This window comes from Pteropus medius, unplaced genomic scaffold (genome assembly GCF_902729225.1).
Source record: "Pteropus medius unplaced genomic scaffold, Ma_sr-lr_union100, whole genome shotgun sequence".
Classification (NCBI taxonomy): Eukaryota; Metazoa; Chordata; class Mammalia; order Chiroptera; family Pteropodidae; genus Pteropus; species Pteropus medius.
Window position 1 is genome coordinate 10035596 of NW_024342467.1, and position 12571 is coordinate 10048166.

The window sequence follows — 12571 nt, forward strand, 5'->3', positions numbered from 1 at the left end:
ATTATTTCTCTTTTTGGTGTTAAGTTGCAGGAGTTCCTTATATATACTGGATATTAACCCCTTACTGGATGTATCATTGGCAAACATCTCCTGTCCAACAGGTTGTCTTTTCATTTTGTCGATGGTTTCCTTTGCTATGCAAAACCTTTTTAGTTTGATGTAGTCCCATTTGTTTGTTTTTTCTTTTGCTTCTCTTGCCCAAGGGACATATTAAAAAAAATACTACTAAGAGTAATATCAGAGTTTACTGCTTATGTTTTCTTCTAGGAGTTTTATGTTTTACATTTAAGTCTTTAATTCATTTTGAGTTTATTCTTGTATATGGTGTAAGAAAGTGGTCTACTTTCATTTTTTTTTTTGCATTTATCTGTGCAGTTTTCCTAGTGCCATTTATTGAATAGATTGTCTTTACCCCATTGTATAATCTTGCCTCTTTTTTCATAGATTTATTGACCACATAGATATGGGTTTATTTCTGGGCCCTTTATTCTGTTTCATTGGTCTATGTGTCTGTTTTTATGCCAGTACCATGCTTTTTTTGCATGCTGTAGCCTTGCAGAATAATTTGATAGCAGGTAGCATGATACTTTAAATTTTGTTCTTTTTTTCTGAGAGTTGCTGTGGCTATTTGGGGTATAGTGTGGTTCCAGATAAATTTTAGGAATATTTGTTCTAGTGCTGTGAAAAATGCCATTGATATTTTGATACGGATTGCATTGAATGTATAGATTGCTTTGGGTAGTATAAACATTTTAACAAGGTTAAGTCTTCCTATCATTAACATGGTATATGCTTACATTTATTAGTATCTTTTAAAATTTCTTCATTATCTTATGATTTTCTGAGTACAGGTCTTTACCTCTTTGGTTAAATTTATTCCTAGGTATTTTATTTTTTTCATGCAATTATAAATGAAATTGTTTTCTTAATTTCTCTGATAGTCATTATTGGTGTATACAAATGCAACTGATTTCTAAATATTAATTTTGTATCCTGCTGCTTTACTGAATTCATTTACCAGTTCTAATAGTTTTTTGGTGGACTCATCAGGGTTCTCTCAGTTGTCACTTCTCTTTCATTTATCATTTTATTTATATGGGTCTTCTTGATGAGTCTGGTTAAAGGTTTATCAGTTTTGTTTATCTTTTGAAAGAACTAGCTCTTGGTTTCATTGATCTTTTGTATTGCTTTTTGAGATTCCAATTCATTTATTTCCTTTCTGATTTTTATTGTTTCCTTGCTTCTAATCACTTTGGGCTTTGTTTGTTCTTCTTTTTCTAATTCCTTTAGGTATAAAATTAGATCGTTTGAGATGTTTGTTCATTTCTTGAATTAGGCCTATTCTGCTATGACTTTCCCTCTTAGAACTGCTTTGGCTGTGTCCCATAGATTTTTGGAGTCATGTTATTATTATCATTTGTCTTAAGGTATCCTTCAATTTCTTCCTTGATCTCATTGTTAAACCATTCAGTGTTTAGTATCATGTTATTTAAGCTCTCTGTGTTTTTCAGTTTTTTGATTTTTTTCCCTTATAAATCACAAAAACTTTACAAAAAAATTCCCAACTAAAACAAGACACAACCCAAAATTAATTGAATTACTTTGTATGTAGTTTAACAAGATTTATTATAATTAAAAAGCACATCCTAGGTCTGTTTGGTTTAAATGATATTTATAGAGATCCTTTAGCTGTGTAGAGCATATAGGTCAGAACTTCATAACAGTTTTATCTACAGCTTGTGACACAAATATTTAATTTTAAAAGAAGTCGGCCTTGCACAGAATAGTAAATAGTGAAAGTTTGGAACAGTACCCGGTGAATTAGAAATGTTGAATAACCAGAATTTTCCTCACATTTGACTTTTAGAAAAAGCTTTTGATATTGAGAATTTAATATAGAAAGCAGTTTTCTAGTGGGTCAATTCATGTTCAGCCCAATAAGCCTTAATTCCTCAGTATGGCTTCCAAAGATCTTCATGAACCACCCACCCTGACTGACTTTCTTGCAGTCATTCATTTTCGGGGTGCTGGCTCTAATTCCAGGCAGGCCAAACTAGTAGTTTCCCAGAAGCACTATACTTCTGGAGCCTTCAGTCATTTTATATATCAGTGTTCAGTTTTCTCAAATGCCTGCCCTGATTTTTCATCTTAAAGATTTCAACCTAGTAGTAACTTTCCTGGCAAGTCTTCCCTAAAGACTCCTCTCTCCCAGAACCAGCTGTTTCTCCTGTGATTCCACATTACATCTTGAATGTGCCTCTAAATATGGCAGTTATTATATCAAGGGACCTAACCCACTAAGCTTATGGAAGGTGGAGACTATTTTTTACTAGCTCAACATGTAAGTGGGCGCTAAGCAGGAACAGTATAATAATCAAACAATTCATAAAGATCTGTTTCAACACCATTAGAAAACCAAAGTGAATTTTCAGTTTGTTTTTAATTAACTGCAAGATTGTGTTATCAAATAAACTTTAAAATGGTGGAATAACTATTCTCTGAGCATTTTAGCTAATGGATATTTTATAGTATAATGCTAATAAACTGGACAGATTATATCAAAAACTGAAAAACATTTAAAAATTAGTAGATGTTGGAAAGGAGTGAGAAAGCAAGAAGAGACCAATTTTATTATCTCAACAAACTCTTATTAATTACTTAATATATGCTGGGCTCTAGGAATAACAAGAATTAGGGTTTTCACATATATAGTCTCATTGATATACCCAATTTAATGGTAGAAGGAGTCCCCCAAAGCACTATATGATTCAATAAATATCTTTCTGACTATCAAATTTTAATCCACCAGGATGCCACCCAGGGCTTGAGAAGATAAATTTACTCTTGTCTTCATGTAATTCAAAAAGATTTTGTTCATTAATATACCTCTCAGCTTGCATTAAGAAAGCACTTTACTTAACACGATTTTGCTTATGCAGTGTTTGAGTTATTGAGAACCTCCACAAATGTTTGATAAATAGATAAATGAATGAAGAATCAGTAAATTATTTCCTCCTTGAAAAAATTAATCTCATTAAGTCGAAATGGGTCACTGATTTTTGTCTTTGTAAATTTGACATCATAGGAGTACATTTATGAAATTTAGTGGTTTTGTTGCCAATTTTGTTTGACAAGAAAATCTTTGAAGGAACACATTGTCTGTAAATTAACTGCTTTTAAAATTGTTTCTCTTTCTAGATTTTAGTACCAATTCTTTCTAATAGGAACAACCATAAATCCTGGTCCTGTTTTATTTCACAAGACATGGAACGTCATATAGAAGTCATGAAAAATAAAATACATATTTTTAGGGGTAAAATGTTGAGAAGAACTCTTCTACCAATTCCCACTATTGCAGGAAAAATTGACCTGGATCAGAAATATCCAGAGGCCAAGTACGTAATGATACAGTATATAAAGGATATTAAAATAGAAAGCCAACATACCCATTTAATATCACAACCTCAGCAAACTGTTGGCAAAATAGAATTATTGTAACTACTTTGTATTTTTAAAATAACATGCTGAAACACCATGTGTATGACTTATTTTTCAAAGTATACTCTTTAAAAGCAGACTGCAAAAAGCAAGCCGTAACAATTGCCATGATGTCACTGATATTCTTTTAGTAAAATGGTTTCGAAGATGATTATTCTGTTTAACAGTGTTTTTAATGTAGAGATATACCAGTGACAATGTCATAACTCAAGTTGAGGCCATAAAAATAATGGATCTGATTTTGAAGTATTTATATTTAGAAAACTAGTTTATGGATACATAAAATACCTATTAAAATCCAAGTCCTATTTTTATTTGGATGAAATGATTTATTTTTGGATTATTTTATCAATCCTTTCAATGTACATAGGCTAGAGCCAAATGAAAGGACAGTACTCCATGCAATTGAATCAGTGGTTATTAAATGGTCACATCAAATCCAAGAAATTGTAGAGAAAGACTCAGTGCAGCCTTTGCTGAATGGTCTTCACTCAAATCCTCAAACTGAACTGAATTTCTGGGCGATGAGGAGAGAGAATCTATCATGCATTTATGATCAAGTAAGTAGAGTGCCCTAAAAATTGCTTGTAAATTGAATTAGCAAAAGTAATTTGTAGAATTTGGTCTCTAGAGCAATAATTCCCAATAACTAACGATTTAAATACCACCTTTGAATGACTTAATAGTTTGCTCTCTTTTCTTATTCCAAAGTGCTACATGATATGCACTTTAAAAATTAATGGGAATTGAAAGTAGTTTTGCTTTTTTGAGAATATTTTGACAGCATTTGAGATCATTGGAAACACTTTGTGGCACAGAAGGAGTGGTTCCCCCAGGGAAACAGTGAAGACTGTAAGATTTGATTAGTCAATTTAATTGATTTGGGAGGGGCAGGGTCTTGCTTAGTGGAGAGAGAGAGAGCTTATGGAGAGCTAACTTTGGTTCCTTTGTTGGGTGCTTGCCTTAAAATTACTCAATGTTCTAAAAACTAAGATGTTTATTCATATGTTTATATGTCTCAGGGATTTTCTGAAACAGCAAGAAATTTTATATGGAAATTTTAAAATTTTACATGTATACTAGTAAGCAAATTGACCGACTTTTCTGAAAATTCAAATTAAGAAAACTATAAATGCAAAATAAAATACCAGCTTAAGGAAAATAATATTTTAAAATTACTTTCGATTTGAAACCAGATATGTTTTTGAGGATTAAATACTGTTTGTATTGTGCATGAGTGGAGTATAATTTAGATATTTCATTACAGAATGTATTAATTAGCTTATATTTGTTAACTTTTTAAAAAATTTAGCTCCAGGCTCCGATTGTCCTCAAAATGGTTAAGATCCTGAAATCTAAACAAAGTAGCTATTTCCCAACTTTGAAGGATGTTTTCGTGGCTGTGAAAAACGGTAAGACTCTTGCTCTTTGGGCATCAGTGTCCCTCATGGTCCCTGCCTGCCCATTCAGCCTCAACTGCCCCTCTGTCGTTAGCCTGTTCATGACATGATGACATATGACTCATCTAATGATATATTCATCCTAATCATCTATATTTTCTTCTCCAGCTATTCTAAACTACTTTTAGGGTATGTGGTAGGTACCTACCAATGTGGCTCCACACTGAAGTTTTAATGAGAATGTATATATGGAGGGGAAAGACCTTTGATATTCAGCAGGAGGTAAATGAAAACCTAGCATCGAGGTTTTCTAATCAACAGTTGGGCTACACTTAGTCCAGTTATCACCAGTAGAATCTCTGAATGTGTTCCGCATCACCACTCATTTAGTCGTCATTGAAGTTTTGGTGAAGATTAAACATACAGAGAGGAGAGTTGGTTTGTTGAATTTTGAACAGGTAATACATGCATGTTGTTAAAAAGCAGAGATTATAAAAAGATATTCAGTGAAAAGTCTCCTTGTCCTCTCACTATCCAGTTTTAACCCAACCAGGTGTAACAGCTCTCCCCAGTTTCTGGATTTCTGTTCATACTTCTTTAGGCATTTGTTAAGCAAATATGGATATACGTGATAGTGAAGTTTTAAATGGTAAACTTGTAAGATAATATGGACAAATAACTTTTATCGTTTGTTTCTAACATTAGAAAATTTTACATTTTTTCTTATATAACATGTGGAAGGCTAGGAAATACTTAAAATCCACTTTGAAAATGTTTCGATATCTCTTCAGGGTTTTCTCCATGAATTCTGCTTGAGGCCGTTAGATAAGGGGGAATTTTTGGGCTTGGGGATCTGTCAGGTCTGGTTACCTATCCCAGATTCACTCAGTACATCTTAAATTTGCTGGGCCTCTGGTTTTCATTGGCCTTCCTTGCAGAATTGTGAGTATTAGAACAATATTTCTCATCCTTGCCACCATTGACATTTTGGCAGGATAATTCTATGTTTTGGGGAGCCATTCTGTGTATTGCAGGATGTTTAGCAAGCATCGCTGGCCTCTGCCAACTCCCCCAATCCCAGCTGTGACAATCAAGAATGTCTTGAGATATTGCCAAATGACCACTGGGGGCAAAACCTCCCCTGACTGAGGATTACTAGATTGAAGATACAGTGTAAAGTATGTCCTCGATAAGTAGAATCTCCTCATATTTTTTTCATATTAGTATAAGACAAACATTTTCTGTGGATGAACCCTCTATGGGAATGAATCCCAGGGGTCCTCTGAGCCTTATGAGTACATAGTCTGAAGATTCAGAAGAAAACACTTTTCATAGAATATGTGGCCCAAAGCCATGGTCAGTTAGAGATAGAAGGCCTGTCTCAAAAACACACTTGAGGCCCTGTGAAATCACCAGATGTGCTTATCGCATTTTAAGGGCACTTACCGATTAGATGCAGTTATTTAATTTTTAAATTATTATTGATAAAAACACTAATTTCAAAACAAGAGTGCACCTGGGAGACAAAATAGTTCCAGGATCCTCTCTGCCTTCCCAGATCTTTATGTTAGGTGGACAGATGGATTAGTTACATGTCAAGTAGAGTGACATGGATGGGTGTATAGCTGACTCTGACAGCTCGAAAAAGATTTGGCAGGTGTTTTTTTGTTTTTGTTTTTTCCCTGACAGGAGTCTTTTGGGATAACACTAGAAAATAAAAGTTTACTTCATTACCTACCTTCATAAATAAAGTCCATTTTCAGTTCATCAAAGGTGTTTGTAGCCCAGGAGCAAAATTGAGTCTGGAAGAGATCCATTCGGGGCACATTATACAAGGACCAATTTTAATCAAGAGAAATTTTGGATTAGATTAAGCAGTAATTAGTAATAGTTAACTGTTTAAACTTTTTCTTCATATATATAGCATTTTTAAAAAATGTTTCTTATTGTCATGCTTAACAATTTTTTAAAATGAGATAAAAGTCAGTAACACAAAAATAAGCCTTTTAAAGTGTACAGTAGAGTGGCAGTTAGTACATTCACGATGTCGTACAACCACCACCTCTAATTAGTTCCAAAATATTTTCATCATCCATGCTGAATTTCAAAAGCTATATTTTGATTAATAATATAATAGAATATTTCTCAGTCACTGCATGAGTTACTACACTTATAGGAAACTGGAATGAGACAGTAAATGATTAAATTATGCTAGTCCAACTACCTAGGAGGAATAACATTCTAGTAATGAAGCTTGTAATCCAAACCAAAGAGACAATAACCTCACAGTGATGTTTTATTCCCGGAGTTTCCATGGGGTTGAGTAGATTTCTTTAGACCGTAATGGTATTTTCCCACCCAGTCTTCAGTCACGATTTCCATGTGCCGTGTGAGCGACTACAGCAGGGCTCACCTGAATTTGCAGACGGACCGTGGATAAAGCCTTCCAAACCTGTCACGTGTCCATTGTGGAATAAGTGATACAAAGAGAAATAGGACACTATTTAAGTACAGCCATGTTGTTTTGCAGTATTCTCTTGAAACTGTAAAGTGAATTTAATAAAGAGAACAAAAAAAAGAGAAAGAAAAGAGAGTCTGCCTCATGTCAGTGGTGGTTTTCTTTCCCATCAGCTCTCCTAGAAGCCCAGGATGTGGAACTTCACCTGAGACCGCTGAGGAGACACATTCAGTGTCTCCAGGAGACGGAATTCCCACACACGCGTGTATTAATCGCCCCGTTATTTCACACCATCTGTCTGATCTGGAGTCATTCCAAATTTTATAATACACCTGCTCGGATTATAGTTTTATTGCAAGAGTTTTGTAATCTCTTCATTGACCAGGTATGTAGCATTCAAAGTAGGGGCACTAAGGATCATTGCCATGTGGTAGGTTTTCTTTTATTAGATCAGTGAAGAATGAGTAAATCCAGGCTACAGTCAGAACACAATTTTTCTTTCTTTTTTTAGAAAGGACTTTTATGCTAATAAGGTCCAGGTGTTTTTTATTTTTTATCCTAAATACGGCAAATTGGAAATCAGATACAAAAGACAAGTAGTCACTGGATTTTGTTTAATGTCCTACCGTTCTTTAAAGAGGTTTAAGACAGTTTCTACTAAAAGGCAGATATGCATAGTACTTTGTAGCTTTCTGTTACGTTTCATGGGCTGATGGAAGGCTTTTGGAAAGTAAAGTAAGAGAATCTAGCTAGAAAAGAATTATCCTCAAAAACCAGTGGTGGAATTGTATTAAAAGAATTCTGATTTATTGTTGATCTTTAAAAATCTCTCGTTTATAATTGTTTCTCTTCAGTCAACGAAATGTTAAAAAAATTGGACTGTTCCGCTTCCTTTCTGTGTGAACATTCATTCTTCTTGTGTCCATAATATCAGAGAATATGGTATAGTTTGAGACCTAAAAGATACTTGGAGGGCACATATGCAGTGTTTTCTGGGGGCTGCAGATGTCTTAGTCTGCTTGAGCTGCCGTAACAAAATACTATAGACTGGGTGACTTTTTATTTTGAGAAATTAGTAACTCATAGTTTTGGAGCTTGGGAGTCTAGATCAGGATGCCCGCATGGTTATGTTCTGGTGAGACCTCTCTTCTGGCTTGCAAATGGCTGCCTTCTTTCTGTCCTTACATGGCAAAAAGAGATCTCTCTCTCCTTATAAAGCCACAGCCCTATCAGATTAGAGTCCCACCCATATGACCTCATTTAATTACCATAATTGCCTCCTGAAGATCCTGTCTCCAGATACAGTCAGTCGGTGGTTAGGGCTTCAACATATGAATTTTGGGAGACACAACTCAGTCCATAACAGGGTGTGTGTCTGAACCACTAAGGAGATTTTGTGAAACACATGCCAGAGGGTCAGAATCTGGGTATACGGCTTAGCCTTTGAGTTCTTAAGAAGGCTTCCCACCAGAATTGGCTCTCCTCTAGTTTCAGCTGACAAATTGGAGTAAAAACTGTACAAGTTTATGTGAGGCTGGAAAGTCCAAGAATGCAGTGACCTTAGGAATAGCTTGTTCCAGGGGACTAGATAATTTCAAAGCTTCCTACCATCCTCCATTTTGCTAGTTTGTGTTTGACTTTATTATCCTCGGCCGCTCATGACATGTTAAGTAAGATGGCTTTCTATAGTCCCAAGTGCACATTCTTGTAGTAGAGGAACTTCACTGGAAAGAGGCTGTTCTTCCTTTTTTTGGTTCTGGCTCAGTGCATTTTATTTCCATTCCTGGAATAATCATTGTGGCCAAAATGGATATTTTAGAAAGGCCTGGGTTTCTTGCTAGAGGACAGTGGGGAACTTGATTGACTTAAATCACTGATCTAGTCTAATGCTTCCCAGAGATTTTAACATCATGGCTCATATAGAAAATTAAAATTTTTGTATTACATAGTGAGAGAAATTAGAAGGGATTACGAGCCCTGAAAGTTTTCTTGCAGTCAAGACAAACAGTGTAGAATTCCTGCTGCCCCAGGCATCAGAATTTTGCTGTTCCAAGCAATAAAGAGAATAATGTTGTTGATAAACTGGTTGGGAATTGTGTTCCAACCCAATCCCTGATACTTTTTTCAGATGAATTAAGTGAGACTGGAAAGATGACATCATTTGCTCAATTTCCATGAGAATTTAGGAGAAATCCAGACTAGAGAACAGGTCTCCTGACTTGCAATTAAGAGTCGTGAACCATGACATCGAGTTATTAACATGCTTACGTTTTTCTCTCTGCTTCTGAAGAGGTGGAATGATGATATATAGAAAGGACATTGGACTCAGATCAACTTGGATTCAAATCTAATTGTACCACTTAAGAGAAGTTGAATTACTTCCCTGAGCCTCAATTTCCACATCTGTAAGTGTGGATAATGCCTCATCCACAGACTGTGGTGAGGATCAAAAGGGATAACCTAAGTGACATGTCCAGTGTGGCATTTCATAGAGGCTCATAACAGTTAGGTCCAAACTGTTCACTTACAAGCGAGGTGAAGGTATTGATGGGAGATAACAGGTCAGTTCTTTGCAATATTTTGTCATCTCTCCTGGCTTCATTCTACTTACGTTTCTCCTTTGTGTAAACGTAATGTTTGCTCTGTTGTAAGCAAGTGCCCTGGGTCCTAATGGTTTCATCTCCACGTGATAGACCATGACCCCTTTTTGCAGGGTCAGTGACTATAACCACCACTTCTCCCAAACCCCTTTTGAGGGATCCTCAGCTCATTTGAAGAAGTCCTGTAGTGTATAAACCCCAGAGGTGGTCATTCATTTTTGTCCGTGGCTCGTAAGACATCCTGGTTACCCATAAGCCTGTAAACCTATTATCCCTGGCCCCTAGTCTGTGTCAGCAGCCACAGTTTGTTAAGCTCCCAAGGAAATAATGTTGCTTCTTCTGTTCCTTAGTTACTGTTCTTGCCTTTCGTCTAAAAGTTCTGTTGACCTGATTTCCTTGATTCTTCAAGTGGACTTTGTAGTAATGTGCCCCAACATGTTAGGAATTAAAAGTCAGAAGTGAGCCAACTTTCATATCTTGGTTCCCTGAAGAACTAAATTCTCCTCAGCCCCTCACAAGTTGTTTGCTGTCTAATTTTATTTAACATTTATTCAACAAATATTATATAAAGCCTATTATTTGCCAGGAACTCAGTTCTAAGCCCTTTATAGAAATTCAAAAATTCAGTCCTCATAGCAACACTATGACAAAGATGATATCAGTCGATCTATTTTAAGTTAAAAAAACAACAACAAGAAAAACCCCTGAAATCCAGAGGAGATAAAGAGCTGTCTCAAGATCACTAGCTTATAAGTGACGGCTTTCTTAGAATGCTATGTTCCATACTTTAAAATGATTTTATCTTTAATTATGTGTACTAATAATAATTCTAAAATATTCTCATTGCATAAGATTTATAACAATGGAAACAGTCCTGCGGTTCTGTTACCCTGAAATGCAATATTTTTAATTTTTATTTTCTCTCAAACTTATGTATAATTGTGCATTTTATCTTATATATAATTTTTTTCTAGCTTCTTGAAAAGGGATTTTGTTACTCTTGGATATTTGATTCATTCCAGCCTCTCCTATTTATAAACAACATGCAGAAAACAATTTGACACTAAAATCCTTTTTTCTTAACTAGGATAATTAGCTTAACATAAATTCCTAATGTTGATCAAAGGGTACAATCTCTACATGGCTTTTGAACAATGTTTAATGTTTACAAATTTTTTTAAATGGTATCAATTGCATTGCTCTTATCAATGTGTAGAAAGTTTTAGTTTAACTTGTCAGCTTTAGGCATTATCATTTTTTAAAATCTTGGTGTAATTGTGTGTGTGTGTGTGTGTGCGCGCGCGCGTGTGTATAATCTATATAGTGATAATGTTTCTTGATTTGTACCTTGCATAATTTATGTGATTACACATTTTATGTGCTTTCTATAATTGTATTTCCTCATGTAACTTTCAGGTACTTTGCTTCCATGAAATTATTGGCTTCCAGGTGTTTATGAAACATTCAAACACTTGACTGTGTTACATCAGTGATCATAAGCTGGCTGTCTATCAGCTGCATTCAACCTATAGATCAATGCAGTGCTTTTATTTTGCACAGTGTTTTAAAATTAAAATTGTTGCCAACAATGAAATAGAGTCCTCATTTAAATTCCAGCCTCCACTGAAAAGTCGGAGATCTCACTGCATGGGCTCTGCCGTCCCCACCGGCACAGGTGTGAGAGCCTCAGGTGTCCTTCTAGGTGGGTCACCTGCTGTCCAGGTGACTATGGTCTCCAACGCCTGCTGTTGTTACTGATCTGCTTCACTTATTTATTTATTTATTTTTGTCTGCCTGATCCTCCTAGACGTTCCAGCCATCAGACAGCCTTTGTTACTTCAGAAGCAAATGTGTTTCTTGTCACTTGTTTCTCACAGGGACCGTTACTATGGTCATTTAGGCCACACACATAAAAGGCATCATCTGTCCTCCTCAGACGATGATACACTTGAGCCTTGATAGTGGGTTCTTTTTCAAAAGTTTCTGTGGTAACTTGACTCTACTGCCCAGTCGCTGAGCTTCATGACCATGCTCAGCTCACCACCCTTGCTATTCGATGGCTTGGTGTCGCTGTTATGGGTGTTGACATTCTCAAGATACTAGGTGAGGAAGGGTTTCAGTCTGAGAGGTCGAACTTAAACTAGAGGTGTCACAGTTGAGCAAAAGTAAGAATCTATAAAAGGACATGAAAAAGAGAAAAGAGAAGCTGGGACACAAGCGTCAAGCTAGCAATATCATTGATAAATTGCTTAATTGATAATTGATTAATTGGCTTATTGATAAATAAACTGGTTAGCAGTGGTTTAATTTATAAGGCCTCTGAAGTGGGACCAGTTCATCCTAAATTGAGTGGTTTTGTTGGTTTGTGCTGATACCACTGAGTAAGAGAGAATGCAGAGAGCTGGTGTGCTTAGGTTTGCTCCAGAGAACTAGTATAGGGAGCAGAGAATAGTTCAGAGCTTAAGAGCTAAAAGGGATCTTGAGATTCATTCAACTCACCTCTCCCCTTTTGCAGGTAAGGCAACTAAGATGCTGGGACAACTTAGCGAATGTCACAAAACCAGCTGGTGGTACCTGATGGGTCAGAGCCAGGTCTCCTGCCCTTGCTGATGCTT

The 12571-nt window shown here is 35.9% G+C and overlaps 1 protein-coding gene across 4 annotated transcripts in view; it reads left to right on the top strand.

The window, feature by feature from the left end:
* DNAH11 (dynein axonemal heavy chain 11) overlaps positions 1-12571 on the top strand; it is a 265993-nt gene that overhangs the window by 7487 nt on the left and 245935 nt on the right. For all 4 annotated transcript variants that reach the window (XM_039862506.1, XM_039862509.1, XM_039862507.1 and 1 more), the window contains exons 3-6: positions 3199-3395; positions 3869-4058; positions 4811-4910; positions 7530-7741. In XM_039862506.1, coding sequence (XP_039718440.1) covers positions 3199-3395; positions 3869-4058; positions 4811-4910; positions 7530-7741 — 699 coding nt within the window. The remainder of the gene's footprint in view (positions 1-3198; positions 3396-3868; positions 4059-4810; positions 4911-7529; positions 7742-12571) is intronic.